This window comes from Mustela lutreola, chromosome 10 (assembly GCF_030435805.1).
Source record: "Mustela lutreola isolate mMusLut2 chromosome 10, mMusLut2.pri, whole genome shotgun sequence".
Lineage (NCBI taxonomy): Eukaryota > Metazoa > Chordata > Mammalia > Carnivora > Mustelidae > Mustela > Mustela lutreola.
This window is the reverse complement of record NC_081299.1, coordinates 19309994-19327476: the sequence shown is the minus strand read 5'-3', so window position 1 is coordinate 19327476 and position 17483 is coordinate 19309994. Positions and strand designations below refer to the sequence as shown.

Sequence of the window (17483 nt, the reverse complement as noted above, 5' to 3'; positions counted from 1 at the left end):
CATTCTCCCTGCTTCTGCTTGCTCTCTCTCTGTGTCAAAAATAAAGAAAATCTTAAAAAATAAATAAAATAAAATAAAAAGATGACTGGCTGAACTTTGAACCACAACTCATCACTGCTTTCATCACATCAGCTTGTGCCCTACGCATCCATTAGCGTGACCCAGCGGCACGGGTGACTTATGTGTGTACATGAACCAGACTCGGAGCTGCCTGAGGGCAAACCCCATGAAACCTTCAACTCTGTGTTCTTGCCCTTCTAGCATGGCAACTTCTTGGGACAGAGAAAGACCTGATACAAGTTTGAATAAATGAGTGAATGGATCACTGGAAACAGATCTCAGAAACAAATACATATTGGTTTTCTGAATGTGAGGAGCTTACAGGCTAAAAAAGTTTTTGACAATGTACTTGCAAACAACCTAGAACGTAAATACAGGTAACAGACATTGTTACCAACTTGATGGGAAAAATCCACTCAGTTGATTAAACTCACACACACATATCTAAGCAAACAGTAAGACCTACAAAGACATCCTAAAAATCAAAGTGTTACCAGGAGTGTTGCTGATCCTGGAAGACCTAAATTTTCATCTTTCTTTTTTTTTTTTTTTTTAAAGTCTTTTATTTATTTTTTTAAAGATTTTATTTATTTGACAGAGAGAGATCACAAGTAGGCATAGAGGCAGGCAGAGAGAGAGAGAGAGGAGGAAGCAGGCTCCCTGCTGAGCAGAGAGCCCGACGCGGGACTCGATCCCAGAACCCTGAGATCATGACCTGAGCCGAAGGCAGCGGCTTAACCCACTGAGCCACCCAGGCACCCAATTTTCATCTTTCTATATCCAGTAGTTTGTAAATCCTCTCTGATGAACATGTATAACCTTTATAAAAGTATGTCCATATTGGGGCTCCGATCAGCCCAGTCCAAGTAGAACACTAATCTTTCTAAGCTTGCAGCCTCCTTCCCTGGCAACCCTGACCCACCCACACTTTATCTATCTGCTTGACTAATCCACGTAGGCAGGTTCCTAAGCCACGTAAGGCAAAGAAAATTAATATGGGAAAACTTCCTGGGCAAGAAAGACGAGATAAAGGTCAGTGGTTGTCACTGTGGTATGAGTATCAAGAACACTGAACTTAGGGGCACCTGGGTGGCTCAGTGGGTTGGGGCCTCTGCCTTCGACTCAGGTCATGATCCCAGGCCTGGGATCGAGCCCCGCATCGGGCTCTCTGCTCTGCAGGGAACCTGCTTTCTCCCCTCTCTCTCTCTCTGCCTGCCTCTCTCCCTACTTGTGATTTCTCTCTCTCTGTCAAATAAATAAAATCTTTAAAAAAAAAAAAAAAAGAACACTGAACTTAGAGGCATGATCAGAGTTCTAGTCCCAGGCAAGAATATACACAAATCTACTGGCCAAAACCTTTCTTTCTTTCCAGCATAAACATTTGTCTCTTTAAATGAAACATTAACTGGAAAGCACAATAGTACTGGGAACAACTATGAAATCACCCCCTAGGTCAAGAATCAGAAAATCACAAAAACCTGCACCTACTCATACAACCCTGTTCCTCTTCATCTCTCATCTTCCTGCCCGCCCTCCACTGACTTAACCAGCATCTTAATTTCTTCCCCAACAGTTCATTTTCTTTTTCTTTTTTTTTTTTTTTTTAAATTTTATTTATTTATTTGACAGAGAGAGATCACAGGTAGGTAGAGAGGCTGGCAGAGAGAGAGAGAGAGAGAGAAGCAGGCTCCCTGCTGAGCAGAAAGCCCGATGTGGGACTCGATCCCAGGACCCTGAGATCATGACCCGAGCCAAAGGCAGCGGCCCAACCCACTGAGCCACCCAGGCGCCCCCCACCAACAGTTCACTTTCAATCCATAGCTTAATTGACCTCTCTAGAGCATTCGACACTGTTGCTCCCACCAATGCCCCCTTCCTCCCACCCTGCACCAGCAAAGTCCCTCTTCTCTTGGCTTCCATAATACCGACTGCCTGGTTTTCTTCCTGCCTTTCTGGTTGTTCATCCTTTTTATCCCTTAAGGCTTCTTCTCCTCTACCCAGCCAGCACAACTCAGAGTTTCTCAAAACTCCATCCTTGGCCCTCCCCCTCTCTCATTCCAGACTCTGACATCTACGTTCAACATCTACAGTTTATCCCAAATCAAACTGCTGACCTTCTTTCTCAAACTGGATCCTCCCTCGGAGATCCCTAGCACAGGGAAGGGCACCGCTGTGCACTGTTTCGGAAGTCAAAAACCCTGGAGTCTCACATACCACATTTTTTTTCCAGACCTGGCCCATGAAGGCCTCTCAATTTTATCTACTTCATAACACTCGATGCGGTCTACTTGACTTCTTCCTCCACCACCACCACCATGCAAGCTCCATTCCAGGTAATCCCTACCTGAATTATCCCAACAACCTTTCTGTTACCGACAACCTCCTCACACTACTACTGCCTCTTTCCTCGGGTACTGCTTTTCCTTCCTTCTCTGGCCACTTATCATTTCCCTAGCAAAGCCTTCCCTACCAGGTCTATTCCTCTTACTCTAAATTCTTGTACCATGCACTGATGCTTTTATAACATTGGTCACCATTATAATTGTATGTCAATGTGTATAATATTGATTATGGCCTGTTTCCTTTACCAGAGCTCCCTGAGCACAGGACATACATACTTTTATTTTTGCCACTGTACCCACTCTGTACAACATGCTTGGCCTACATTTATGTGGCATTTTTAAAATGTTTGTTGAGTGAATAAATGACTGACTGACTGAATGAGCTATGTGGCACAGAAAACCACCCAGCTGTTGGAGAGGAAAAGGATTTACAGAACAGCCTTAAAAACAGTCTCCTTTTCTGCTTATCTAATTCCACTCTCACTGAGCAACTTTCTAATCGTTAATTTAATTTTGCAGATAAATCAATTATACCCAAGAAAGGAATCAGACAAATTCCTGAGTCCCAAGGTCCAGGTGACAGAGGAAAAGGACAGGTACTCTGAAATCAGACAGCTCTAGTGATGAGTCAGCTCTGGCGCTCACTAGCAGAATGGTCTGGGGAAAGCCGTTCAACGCTCAGCTCGGTTTTCTCATCTATAAAATGGAGAAAACACCTGAACCTCTCACACATGAGATCAAGGACTAAGTAAAATACAGAACATAACACATCGCCTGTGTTATTTTTGCTGTTATTTTACTCTTGCTATTATTAGCTGATTAATAATATTACTAAATGTTACACTAACAATAACATGACGGGACTGAGAGGCTAGATGGCTTCCAAAATCTTTCAAGCTCTAATAGTTGGGACTCCACATGCTGCTTGGAATGAATAATTGTCTTTTTGGAAAATACCTGAATTTTGCATGAAACTGTAAAATGAGAGACCTAAAGGACTAAACCCAGCACAAGCTGCATTCCTGAGAAATCATTCGAGGGCAAACACTGCCAAAGGGCCAGAAAGACATCCTTTTTTTTTTTCTTTTAAGATTTTATTTATTTATTTTTTTAAAGATTTTGCTTTTTTTATAACTTTTTTTTTTTAAGATTTTATTTATTTATTTGAGAGAGAGACAGTGAGAGAGAACATGAGTGAGGAGAAGGTCAGAGAGAGAAGCAGACTCCCCGTGGAGCTGGGAGGCCGATGCGGGACTCGATCTCAGTACTCTGGGATCATGACCTGAGCCGAAGGCAGTCGTCCAACCAACTGAGCCACCCAGGCGTCCCAAAAGATTTTGCTTTTAAAGTAATCCCTACACCCAATGTGGGGGCATAAACTCACAACCTCCGAGATCAAGAGCCCCATGCCCCATGGAGGACATCTTTTCTTTTCTTTTTTTTTTTTTTAAGATTTTATTTGAGAGAGGCAGAGATAGTACACATGAGCAAGAGGGAGAGGGAGAAGCAGACTCCCTGCTGAGCAGGGAGCCTGATATGGGAGCTTGATCCCAGGACCCCGAGATCATGACCTAAGACAAAGTCAGACACTCAACCTACTGAGCCACCCAAGTGCCCTGGAGGCCATCTTTTTAAAAAAATTTGTGAATTTTAAGCCATCTGGATGGCTCAGTCGGTGAGGCATCTGCTTTCGGCTTAGGTTGTGATCTGGCGGTTCTGGGAAGAGGCCCAGTGTTGGGCTCCTTTCTCAGTTGGGGGATCTGCCTCTCCTTCTCCCTCTGCCCCTCCCTCCTGCTCATTCTCTATTTTAAATACATAAATTTTAAAAATTAAAAAAAAAAAAAAATGAATTCCAGAGGCACCTGGCTGGCTCGGTCAGTGGAGCACCAGACTCTTGATCTCGGGGTCATGACTTCAAGCCCCAAGTTAGGTGCAGACTTACTTAAAAATAAAACCTTAAAAAAAAATTAATTCCAATATAGTTAACATGAGTGTTATATTAGTTTCAGATGTAAGGACATAATTTTTTTTTTTTTTTAAAGATTTTATTTATTTATTTGACAGAGAGAAATCACAAGTAGATGGAGAGGCAGGCAGAGAGAGAGAGAGGGAAGCAGGCTCCCTGCTGAGCAGAGAGCCCGATGCGGGACTCGATCCCAGGACCCTGAGATCATGACCTGAGCCGAAGGCAGCGGCTTAACCCACTGAGCCACCCAGGTGCCCAGGACATCATTTTTTAGTGAATGCCACAGCTTTGCTACCTGCTACGCCATTTTCTCTGGTGCTTCCTGAGTTGTGGTGAACACAGAAATTCTGAAGTAGGCTACAGTAAGCCTATCCTAAGCTCTGTTGCGGGGGGGTGGGGGGGGTGGTCACGCCCTCACTCTGTCTACATGCATCTCTCATTTGACTTCCAGCCCAAGGACATGGCTTAGGAGGGGCAAGCCTGGCTTCCCTACCGGTGATCATGTTAAACAAGCAGGGATACCTGGGTTCCAGCAGGCCCTGCTCCACTCCCCAGGCCATCTCTCTCACAGCATTGCTGATCTCGTGACGGGATGTGTAAGCAAAGCAGACATTCAGGAAACACCTGAGAAGGGAAGAAGAGAATAATTTACCAGAGGAAGGGACTAAGTCACTGTCTGTAGAGTACTGCTTTCCCAGAAGAACACACACACACCCCAAATGTGAATCGTGGATATCTCTGAAAGGTGAGATCATGAATTCTCTGCGTTTTCCAACTTTTCTTAGAATAAACATGTTATTAATTTTGTAATAAGACACACACTAAATGACCCTTTTGCCCCTAACCCTCTCTCCTGCTGCCAACCAGCTTTCAGAGGACGTGAATTCACTGTGATACTAGTACAAGCAAAGTAGAACAGGAAGGAAATTTAATGCAATCCAGTCCACTGCCAAACACATATTATATTCCAAAGGCACACCTCATGAAATATGATTACTGAACTCTGGTCACCTCTGCATCTGCATGACCTCCCAATATCAGCCTCTCCATGGGTTAAAGGAGTGGGACAGAGAAAGATTTTCTTGAAGGATCTGCCTTCAGAGACAGAGATATACCATAGACAGAAACAAAATATATTATAATACGGGGTATCAGACAGGTCCTAGAGTACTCTGATCCAGAGCTCAAGGCCACATCCATAGCTTATCCACCCTATAATGCTCATTTCGACCCTAGCCCATCAAGTAAAAAACTAATAATAATGATTATTACATATATGTGCATATGTAACCTATGTATATGTATGCATCACGGAGGGTAGGCGCATAGTGGAGGAAGAGGATGAAACACTCTATGTGTATGTTCGCACACATTTGACGAGGTAGTAAAAACCATCTCTAGCCCGCCCTGCAGACGGAAGAGGTCTCTAAGCATTCCCAACCCCTCCTGGCCTCTTGTACCAAATGCATACCAAGAAAGCCCAGCATGTCTCCCTCAAGCTAGCAGGGAGTCAGAGACCACTCTGGGATGCTCCGGGGAAATGGGAACACTTACTTGTTATAGTTCTTGGTGGCCTGCACCGCCTGTGCAATCAGCTCCTGGAGATCCAAGGGCAACAAATGCAGATCGCCCAGGACCCGGATACACACCCCATGCTTCTGCAGTTTCTCCCTGATCAGGAAAAGGAGGCAGGGTTGGGACAGAGAGTCCATGGACCTGGAGAACTGCTTACACTCAACTGCCAGTTCCTAAGTGCTGCCCTGTGTGTCAGGCACTGTCCCAGGTGCACTGTGTCACCGCATCCCCTCAATGACTCTGACCCGAGTCTGCCACATTCCTCATTCTACTGCAGGAGACAGACACTCAGACAGGCAGGCAGACACGGCCCAAGGTCAGCCGGCCATTAAGGGCAGTATCAGGACCGAAAGCCAGGTCTGCCTGATTTAAGAACCCGAACCCGAATTCTTTACCACACATCACACCGCTTCAAGTGTCCTCGGCAAGTTACATTTTATATATTCTGTCCCGTTCTGACAAGGGAATGAACTCAAGGGCAGGAGCTATACTGTTCGTTACTTCTGTACCTTCTGATAAAAGATGTTAATAACAGCAACATCTCAGATTAATTTAATTTTATATATTTTTAAGATTTTATTTAGCCACCTGACAGAGAGAGAGTGATCACAAGTAGGCAGAGCAGCAGAGAGAGAGAGGGAAGCAGGCTCCCTGCCGAGCAGAGAGCCCGACGCGGGGTTGATCCCAGTACCCTGAGACCAACCCATTGAGCCACCAAGCGCCCCCTCAGATTAATTTTATGTTTACTAAGTGCCAGACACTGGTCTAAGTGCTTTATACGCATCAGTACATTCTATCCTTACACCAGCCTTTAAGGGGGACAGTATTATCATTACTCTTTTATAGACGAGGAAACTGAAGCACAGGGAGGCTAGGTAATTTACTCAACATCAGACAGGTGGTGAGTGGAAAGCTGAACCTAGGGAGCCTGGTTCCTGGGCCTGTCCTTTTGGATCATGGTATCTTGCTGCCTCCATAAGTTATTCCCAAACTCTGCACAGCGGGCATGAATTCTGTAACCCAACCAGCTCCCTTCACCTGGGGACACTATGGAAAAACTGAATGACAAGTGTTTGTTAAATGGGAACTTAGTAACAAGAAGATTCCGTAGGGCGGGCAGGTCCTTGAGATCCCTGGTCCAGAGTGCAAGGCCGCATCCATAGCGGGTCCACTCCATAACCTGCATCACTCTGTTTCCAGAGTGAAGCAAGATCTAGCCACCTGTTTTCATGAATCCACCGAAGCTGCTACAGTAGACAAATGAATACTCGGGATCAAGGCAAAACCAGAATGAAAAGAGCTAGATTCAAATCCTAGAGGCAGCCCTTACTGGATGACCTTGTATAACAGCCTCTCTCAGCCTCAGTTTCCCATACCCTGTGAACTGGGGTAATAACCATCCCTGTCCTACTCTCCACACTGGCCTGTGTTGAGGGAGAGGATGTACCTGTAAGTGTTTACTCTCAGACAACAGTCGGGTTACTTGAGTGAGGTCTACAGGGAAGGAGAGGCAAAAGCCCTGGCAAGGAGCCAGGAGACCCAGGTTCCCAACCTGGTTCTGCCATAAGCTAACTGGGGAGGTTTCCACACCATGGGCATGCCTTGTGCTTCTATCCACTAGGGCTGTCTCCCAACTGATGAAACTAAACTAGTCCCGTGAACTCATTAAAGAACTCATTCTTTAAGTCACACATTAAACAGAACCCCAGGGGCACCTGGGTGGCTCAGCTAGTTAAGTGCCTGCCTTCAGCTCAGGTCATGATCTCAGTGCCCTGAGATCAAGCCCCGCATAGGGCTCCCTGCTCAGCCGAGAGTCTGCTTCTCCCTTTTCCTCTGCCTGCCACTCCCCCTGCTTGTGTTCTTTCTCATTCTGTTAAATAAATAAATGAAATCTTAAAAAAAAACAAACAAAAAACACACCAAAAAACCAGAAGCCTAATATATAAAATAGGTAAATGTCAACCAGCACCCTGTGCCCCCTTCCCTCTGGCTTTTTGCACACCCACTCCTCAGAACTCTGAGGGTCTACTGCACATTGCTGGAAAACCACTGAAAACATTTCTTCTTGTTCTGTCCAGGACTTTAGAACTTAAGACCATTTTCTCTCCTGCTGACTGATTAGCGCAATCTCAGAGGCACCTATACTGCCATGCATTTTGATCTCTCAGGAACTGTGAGATTACCTCCTGTCTTTCGGAGCAGTGTAGCAGACAACAGCTCAGCTCTAGAGTTGGAAAGGTCTTGTCTGTCTTGCCTCTGCCTGTCTGATAGCTGTGTGACCCAGGAGACACACCTAAACTTTTCTGGTTTTCATTCTTCTCCTCTCTACAACTAGGTAATAATAATCTCTTTCTCATAGGATAATGTGAATATTAAATGAAAATACATGCCAGGCTTAGGGCCTGGCACACAGTGTGATCAGAAGAATTTCTGTACATGTGACATACAGAAGAATTTGAATACCTGGGAAGTGCCCCCAATGCCTCCAAACCCAGCCCTTGGGTGGGAACTCTGAGCCACACGGGCTCTGTTGGGGACCAGGAAGCTAGGTCTGTGGCCAAGTCTTGTTATCCTATTATGGACCTACCCCTGACTACCTTCCCCAACCCAAAATCCACCCTGGAACAGAAATGACAAAATTGGGTCACCTGGGTGGCTCAGTGGGTTAACCCTCTGCCTTCGGCTCAGATCATGATCTCAGGGTCCTGGGATAGAGCCCCACATCAGGCTCTCTGCTCAGCAGGGAGCCTGCCTCCCCCTCTCCCTCTGCCTCTCTACCTACTTGTGATCTCTCTCTCTCTCTGTCAAATAAATAAATATAATAAAAATCTTAAAAAAAAAAAAAAAGAAATAACAAAATTGTTCTAGGCCCAGCTCCACGAATGCTCTAGGCTCTCTGTTCTCTCATCCCCCTGGGTCCTGGTACAGGGAAGAGCTGCACAGAAAAGTGTTGTAATAAAGACTGGAGCAGTCTTGGCTGGGGAAGTTTCCACACTTTGAAGCAAATCATCTCCATCAAACTTCCTCTTTATCCCTTTCCAGCCTTGCTCCCTAAGTTAGTTTAAACTTAGTGACAGCAAAGAACAGTACTGAGTCTTCCCCATAAAGGCCTCATACACATTATTCTGTCCCTTCCAAGAGAATATATAGGGCAGTATAGTAATGTTTTAGGATGATTACATGGCAGAAAAGGACTTTTCCAACATTTCTCTGATGCTACTCCCCTGATCATAGTTTATTGGTTGTGGGGTAGAAATGTAAAGTGGGCTATTAATTAACGGCTTTAGTTAATTCTGGGCTGCTCTCGTGAAGCGGTCAAAGGCGGAGTTCAGAGAGTAGGAAGAGGCCCTAGCTAATGGATTTCAATTCCTGGTTTCAGTTTTGCTTGAGGCTGGTTACACTTGTCTTGAATTCTGTGAAATATCTCTGTATCATCAGATAAACACCTACTTTAAAAAAAAAGGGGGGGGGACTAGCTTGCATTGATGCCATCAGAGATCTGACTAACATTAAAAGGGTTTAGAGTTCCTTAAATAAGCCTGAGATAAGAGGGGTGAGGGTTATGGTCCGAGCACACTCCCCACTCCGATAAAATCTTACTGTTCTTCCATCAAGCGGCCGAACTTCTGACGGGCCAGATCCATTAGCCCGTCGACCTCACTCTTGGAGCGTTTGAAGTTCTCAATGCTGAATGCGTAGACCGTCACCTCTAGGATGCCCAGGTTCAAACACCAGCGCAGGGTCTGAGAGGGAGAAGGCAAGGAGCTAGGGTACGAGGAAGAGCAGGGAGGCAAATTACGGGATGCCTCCGCTCCCACTCCGCACTGGAGGCGAGAGGCAGACTTTTCTCCTCCCCAAACCCAGTAAAGCTAGGATAACCCCAGTGTTTCTGTCAGAATAACAAACCAAGTAAGCAGAAAGCCACCACTTGAGAAACTGAAAAATGTGAACTTAATGAGTAAACTGTGGTTTATTAGAAAGAACCCTTTACCGACAAGAGTCAAGATCTGGGTTCCAGTCCCCAAATCCAACGTGCACTTGCTGTGTGAGGGTAGGCAAATCATTTAACTTCTATGGGCCTAACTCTCCTTATCTGTAAAACAGGAGCACCGTCCATCACTCACAAGGTGGCTGAAGGACAATATAAAACACAAGGTATTAGGGGCACCTGGGTGGCTCAGTCAGTTAAGCATCTGACCTCAGCTCAGGTCATGATTTTAGAGTCCTGGGAATGAACCCCACACCAGGCAACACCCTCAGTGAGAAGTCTGCTTGTCCCTCTTCCTCTGCTACCTGCCCCCTGATTATTCTCCCCCTTTCTCTAATAAATAAATAAAATCTCAAAAAACAAAGAAACCCACACACAAGGAATTATTACTCTCGACATAAGCTCATTTTTCCTGTCAGATTGAGAGGCTGATGAGTTATAAGAATAAAGGCATCGAGTACACAGCTGTGTAGCATTAAATCTAGAAAGGGTTTTCACATATATTATTTCATTCCATTCTCTGAAAAACCTCTTGAGAATGGTGCTGCTGACTTCAAGTCTACTTTATAGAGGAGAAAAACAGGCTTGGACAGTGGAAGAAACGTGTCAGAAGGCTACAACTCCATTGTATGAATCCTTTATATAAGGTTCTAGAACAGCAAAAACTAACCTCTAGTGATAGAAATCAGAATAGTGGTTGCCTCAAGAGGGGAAGAGGACATGGGACAGGGTTTGACTGGGAGAGGAGGGGCACAAGGGAACTTTCTGGAGAGATGGGAATGTTCTTTATCTTGACAGGGGTATGGATTAGACAGGTAAATGCAACGGTCAAAACAAAATGCATTTCCCCGTATGAAATTATACCTCGAAAAGAGAAGTGAAACTCATATTTAAACCCAGTCCTTGGGGAATCTGGGTGGCTCAGTGGGTTAAAGCCTCTGTCTTCGGCTTGGGTCATGATCCCAGGGTCCTGGGATCAAGCCCTGTATCGGGTTCTCTGCTCAGCAGGGAGCCTGCTTCCTCCTCTCTTTCTGCCTGCCTCTCTGCCTACTTGTGATCTCTGTCTGTCAAATAAATAAATAAAATCTTTTCAACAAATAAATAAATAAATAAATGAACCTTTGGGGGTGCTCTAACCCAGAACCACTAAAGGCAGAGAACTAACTGGAGCTGAGACTAACAGTGTTGAGACAGGGAGCCTGGAGGTTAAGGGTAAGGAACAGAAGACATTCAATCAGAACTGAACCTAAAGAAACAAGGCTGAAGTGAGCTGCCTTTCTAATCCCTTAACAGACATACACACAACCCAGTTCATTGCCACCTGGGGAAAACTACAGTGAGAAACTGACACTTGAACAGACTCAGGCTCCACAGATGACAGGGAAGCCACCTTTTGGCCGGCACAGCTGGGGTGGAACCTACCACTGACCAGTCTTTATAGCGGCGAATGGTAACAACGCCAACTTTCTGAGCACTTTATGCCAAAACCGTTGCCACACACTCTTCATAGTGCCATCTTATTTCATCCTTGCAAAATCTCCGAAAGTAGAGATTATTACTGTCCTCATTTTACTGATGAAGAAACGGAGGTAAAGGGAAGCTGTCTAACTTGCTGCAGGTCACAGGGTCAGGAAGTGGTAGAGCAGGGGTGCCCACAAGTTGTGAGTGATTCCAGAGCTTAAGCTCCCAAGCACTGGGCAAAACTGCCTTTTACTTAGTCACAGAAGAGAAGCTGAGGTCAACAAACCTAAAGACCTCCTCACAGTGTTCAAGTGAGTCCCACATCCACTCACTCAAGGCAAAAAGTATCACTGCCCTGGCATCAGGCCATGGTCTTGTGCTGGGAAGCTGAAGGCTGTCCAGACCGAATTTCCATCCTTCTTAAAGTTAGCTTCACAATGACAGACCACATTCTGTTCTTATTGTTAAATTTAATGTTTTCCAATTTGCAACATGCATTAAAAGCATAAAATCCCCTTGGCCTTTGCTTCCAGTGATGATCCAGGCTGTCTGGCACTCTTCCCAGTTTAAGCACTAAAAGGCCTCAGTCAAACCAGGATAGGCAGTCACCCTACCTTTGCTCCAGAAATGTTACATCCAAGAATTTATTCTAAAATGGAACTATTTATAAGATTGGATAATAGTCGAGCAGCTAAACAAATTACGTCAGAACCTGGAAATAAAATATTCTATAGGCATTAAAACATATAGTTAGAAAAGCTACATATCAACCTTGGAAAAAGACTTGCCAAAATACCCCATAAAATAAGGTAACTAAAAATACATGTGTAATTTCACAAATACTAAGTCATGTTAGAACATATTACAAGGACGGGGGTGATGCATAGAAAACTATAAACTGCTGGTTTACTGAGGTGGTAAGAGAAGTCAATTTTGTTCTTATTTCTAATTTTCTGGGATGATTCACTATATAACTTAATTTCTGTTCATGCTGATATGAGACCTAAGCAGGCAAGCAAACTACAACAAACGGCTGTTAAAAAATATATATATATATACTCTCCACAGTAAACTCAGGGCCTGATTCTGTAGCTATTGTCCAATTCTCCACACACTGTTCCCGCTGGGTGCTGCCGCCCACACTCACCTCGGCCAGCTTGTTGAAGCCCTGTGAGTGGCCTTCCTGCCGCTCTACCTGGCACTTCCTGGCATAGCGACGGTTTCCATCCATTATAAAGGCAATGTGTTTGGGCATTGGGCCTGCCTGTGAAATAAGAAGACAAATGAATCACGCAGGAAGACAATAAACCCCTGGCTGAAAGGCTTGACTTAGATGTTAAGAGCTCCTATGAGAAAGAACTGGGTATTTTTGAGCTGCTGGCTCAATAAATTGGTATTTACCTATTTATATAAATTCATTTATATTGAGCACTTACTACATGCCAAGTATTATACGAGGCTTTTTATCCTTCATCTCAGTTTTTGCTTCATATAAACCTATAAAGTAAATAGTATTAGCTTCATTTCATAGGTGAAAAAATAGGCTCAGAGAGGTCAAGTGACTTGCACAAGTCACACTGCTAAGAAAAGTCCAAGTGGTTATTCAAACTGAGGTCTGTATGCTTCCAGAGTTCATCTTTTAACCATATGCGCTTGACCACCACTTTAGTTTCATGTCTCCACCTAGAAGGCACAGGAACGATACTGACAGCTACAGTCCAGTGGTAAGGGTATCCTCCACAGACAAGAGCAATCTACTCTATCCGACCACAAAAGGGGGCTCAATGTTGTTACTCCCCTAAATACCCATGAGAAGCTGAACACTGGGATTTTCAAGAAAATGTAAATGTCAGGAGCCATTTCAAAGCAAACAAATAAGACAGTTTGGGGACCCAATAAAATGTTTTATCTGGCTTAGAGCAACCTTTTATTGTCCATCACAGCAAAAATGCACTCCTTAGCCTAATTTTCCTCACTGAAGGACCTCATCACTAACTACTTCCCCCATACCTCTCCAACATTTTCAGCTTTTGTCCTCCACGTCTTTTTTTTTTTTTTAAGATTTATTTATTTATTTGAGAGAGAGAGAGAGATCACAAGTAGGCAGAGGCAGGCAGAGAGAGAGAAGGGGAAGCAGGCTCCCCGCTAAGCAGAGAGCCCGATATGGGGCTTGATCCCAGGTCCCTGAGATCATGACCTGAACCGAAGGCAGAAGCTTAACCCACTGAGCCACCCAGGTGCCCCTCTCCACGTGTAGTCTTAAAAAAAGAAAAATTCCAGTCAAGTCATGCAGCTTCTTCCTAACATGTGACTGCAGTGGTTCCCCAGGAAGATGCTTTCTATTTCCCCGTCTGCCAGAGATCACTTGGCATTTGTGTATGAATGTGCGGTGGGGGGATGGGGTACAAGGCTTGCTGACTCATAAGTTCACTGCTACACACTGCCTGACAGATTGCTGAAAGACAAAACCAGGCTGCCTGGCGTCAATCTCAAACCTGTTATATGCAGAAAATATAACATTGTTGTGATCCTCAGAGAAAAGCGGAGGCAAAATTTGGGCAAGGGGTGTAGGAAATAGAATGACTGTAGTCTTCAAACAGTTGAAAACAGCCCCAATAACAGCAGTCATTAAAAACCGCTAGACACTGGGATGCCTGGGTAGCTCAGTTGGTTAAGCAGCTGCCTTCAGCTCAGGTCATGATCCCAGGGTTCTGGGATCGAGTCCCACATCAGGCTCCTTGCTCGGCAGGGAGCCTGCTTCTCCCTCTGCCTCCGCCTGCCTCTCTGTCTGCCTGTGCTCACTCACTCTCTCTCCCTCTGTCTCTGACAAATAAATAAAATAAAATCTTAAAAAAAAAAACAAAAAACGCTAGACACTGTGCTGTTTTCAGTCTATGTTTCATCTCATCCTCAAAACAACCACATGAAGTCACATAGGTTAGTAAATGATAAACCAAGACTTCCATTCTGTTTGTCTCTAGAGTCCAAACTCTTAACCGTTATGCTCTACTGCAACATCAAGAATGATTATTCTATCTAAATCCAGAGAACAGTGCAAGGAAAAGTAGATTAAAGTTCCAAGTTAACAAATTTCAGCTCCTTATAAGGAAGACCTAATGGTCTAGGTTACTCAATGATATTGGGAGGTCCTGGGGTTCCTAAAAGTGTGAACGTTAGGACAATAATCTGCCAGATGTAGACCTGGAAGTTACCTTGCAATTCAAACACTCATTGGTTCCATTATTTTATTTTTTTTTTAAGAATTTTATTTATTTATTTGACAGAGAGAGATCACAAGTAGGCAGAGAGGCAGGCAGAGATAGAGGAAGGGAAGCAGGCCCCCTGCTGAGCAGAGAGCCCGATGTGGGACTCGATCCCAGGACCCTGAGATCATGACCTGAGCTGAAGGCAGTGGCTTAACCCACTGAGCCACCCAGGCGCCCCATTGGTTCCATTATTAAATTCCACTTAACGTCATGTGTTACTCAATTTTAATAACAGGTTTTGACACAAGATTACCCAACTAACCAGGAGGCCAAGTGGTACTCACCTTTATGATGTTGGCACAGAACCGTTCCCAAAGTGACAGCTCTCCTTCCTTGATCCATGACATCGTTCCTGACCTGGCAGATGAGCCCAGAACAAGAAGACACCAGACAGGTAACCTTGGATAAACAAAAAAGAGACTAAATCACCAGAGCTTGCAAACTGCTTCGGATGACTTCGCAGAGATTTATCTGGACTGTGGAAAGTGGCTAGGTTTAGGATCCAAAGACTCTGGTCTGTAATTCTTCACCACCCAGAGTTTATAAGCCAATGAGACCTTTGGGGCAGAGGCCTTTCCTTGGTTTTGGCTTGGTGGACCTTGCTGCTATCCCCTTTTCCTCGGCATCTGCACTGACTGTTCCTGAACATCCCAGTCCACTTCCTGCCACATCGTAGTGCCTACATCCTGATCCTTCCCCGGTTTCCTTCTTCTCCATCTTCCCCGAGACCGTTTCCCATTCTGCGCACCAACACACTAATCCTTTCAGGTGTCGCCTCCGTCACCTCCAATCTCAGTATTCTCCAAATTATTTATTCCCTCATTCATCTCTTCCACTGTCCCCTCTGTTTCTCCCACAGCCGCCTCCCCGCCCAGCAGTCTCCCCTCTCGCCCACCGCTTGAACCCAGCACCTGCTCCGATCCGCCCGGCGCCTTCCAACTGCTCCACTTCCTCACGACGTGGCGCTGGAAGAACACGTCATCGTTGGGCGCTGTAACACGCCCCCTCTGTCAACCAATGGGCGGGGCTCCGCCCTGCGCCTGCGGGCTGGGAGGAGGGGCGGTGCTAGCGTTGCGGGCGAAATTCGCCCTCCCGGGATCCGAGAAAGGAGGATGGAGGGAGAGAGGTGGAGACCGAGCGAAAGACCGAGCGCCGCGCTCACGTGACTGAGGGGGCAGGGGAGCGGGCTCCGGGCCAAGTGGCGGGGTTCAGATCACCTGGGGGAGCCCGGAGGTCTGTAGAACCAGATCAGAGGTGTCAGGCAGACTGCCCCACAGGGCAAGAGTTCGGGGATCCCCATGTCAGAAGCGCAAGGGCTCAGCAGCAGCTGGTGGCAGGTTAGGACTGTTAAGAAATGGGGCTGCTTGCTGGAAGTCCTGAGAAGTGGGCGTTGGGAGTCCTGGTTCAAGTCTTAAATTCTGTATTTACATGTTGTAGTTTTATTTAGTGGATTTAATTGCTTGTTAACTTCCTAGCCCTAGTCTGTCTCACAGACGCACTTACTATCAATGCACCTTGTGACTTAAAGCACTTATATTTTGGGCTTTTCATATTCAGGACCTGCCCAGAGCAACTCAAAATGGGATTGAGGCTGGGAAGAGCTCTAAGAATGACCAATGAAAGGCCATCAGTTAACCCTGATCGAAAGATCAAAGGCATTAAGCTCTGTAACCTTTAAGGAAAACTGTTGCAGGAACTTGAGGGACTCACAAAAGAAACTAAAAAGAGTTCAATTTTCTGAAAATAAATAAATAAATAAAAATAAATTTAAAAAAATTGTTTTCAATTTCTAAAGAACCTTCTTGTAGTTTCTCACTTTGTAGTCTCATCAAGGAAACAAGGCCAGGAAGAGTTCTTGCACTGGTAGCTCCCAGTTCATCATGTCACGTGAAAGGGTTACTTTTAACACACGTGATCAAAGAAAGCCCTAGAGAGGAGTAACCCACCCCATGAATAGTCTCAAGCTTTTCCCTGCTTCCTGCTTTGCATCCTGAGAATTAAGTTTCAGTCTAGCTGATTAGATCAATTTTGCAGGAAGACCATTTTCTGAAGCCCTGCAGTTTGCTTTCAGCTACTTCCGTGGTCAGTTTTGACTTTTGGTATGAAGTTTCTGGAATGCATGTATGAAACTTCTTACTCTTGTCCTGCCGTTCCTGTGCACTTTGTGTACTAGATGGCACGCCTCCAATGAATTTTTTAAAAAATCCCCTCCCTTGTTGGGGAAGGTCGGGGAGGGGGGACGCTAGATGTTTTAAAATACAATGTTCATTAGAAAGCTACCACACTTGGCCTCCAAGAAAATGTTAACGTTTTTGTATAGCTAATCAGTGTTACTTCCTCTGGCCTCAATTTCCCTAGTTTCACTATTTCCCTGCCTGGGGTGCTGCAGGGGGCTAATTAATTAAGATTTGTAAAAGGCTTTGAGGAGCAGGGGAGAAAGTATTAGGGTCTCATGCCCCAAGCCATGGCCCCATCCTTTCATCCCAGCCAGTGGCACAGGCAACCCCATTCTTATGCATGCCATGCTCCTAATCCCCTCTTGAATGTGGCAGCTTCCAAGGAACAGGACAAGAGGCCTTAACTAGAAACAAAACTCCACTGTAATGAGGTGCTAAGAGGACTGAATTTTCAAATTCATTTTTAACAAAATGGCTGAACAGGAACTGTAATGGCTCTTCCCTGACTTGAGTCCCAGTCCAAGAAGGTAGGAATTATAGAAGAAAAAACAGCCTAAAGACCCAACAAGAGGACAGTTTCAGTACCAATAAGTTTTTATTTATTCATTGTATTTTCCCAGGGTAAAGAGAAGGGAAAAGGGACAGCAT

At 45.1% G+C, this 17483-nt stretch overlaps 1 protein-coding gene across 4 annotated transcripts in view; it reads right to left on the bottom strand.

Annotated features, from left to right (window-relative positions):
* The window catches only part of DHDDS (dehydrodolichyl diphosphate synthase subunit), a 32444-nt gene extending 16774 nt beyond the window's left edge, over positions 1–15670 (bottom strand). For 3 of the 4 annotated variants that reach the window (XM_059135401.1, XM_059135403.1, XM_059135404.1), the window contains exons 1-6: positions 15570–15670; positions 14943–15057; positions 12540–12656; positions 9544–9686; positions 5923–6039; positions 4891–4992 (exon numbers count right to left, since the gene is read on the bottom strand). In XM_059135401.1, coding sequence (XP_058991384.1) covers positions 4891–4992; positions 5923–6039; positions 9544–9686; positions 12540–12656; positions 14943–15005 — 542 coding nt within the window. In that variant the 5' untranslated portion in view covers positions 15006–15057; positions 15570–15670. Of the gene's footprint in view, positions 1–4890; positions 4993–5922; positions 6040–9543; positions 9687–12539; positions 12657–14942; positions 15058–15553 lie in introns of all 4 variants that reach the window. The other variant, XM_059135402.1, reaches the window with a different exon arrangement.
* Positions 15671–17483: the final 1813 nt, after the last annotated feature.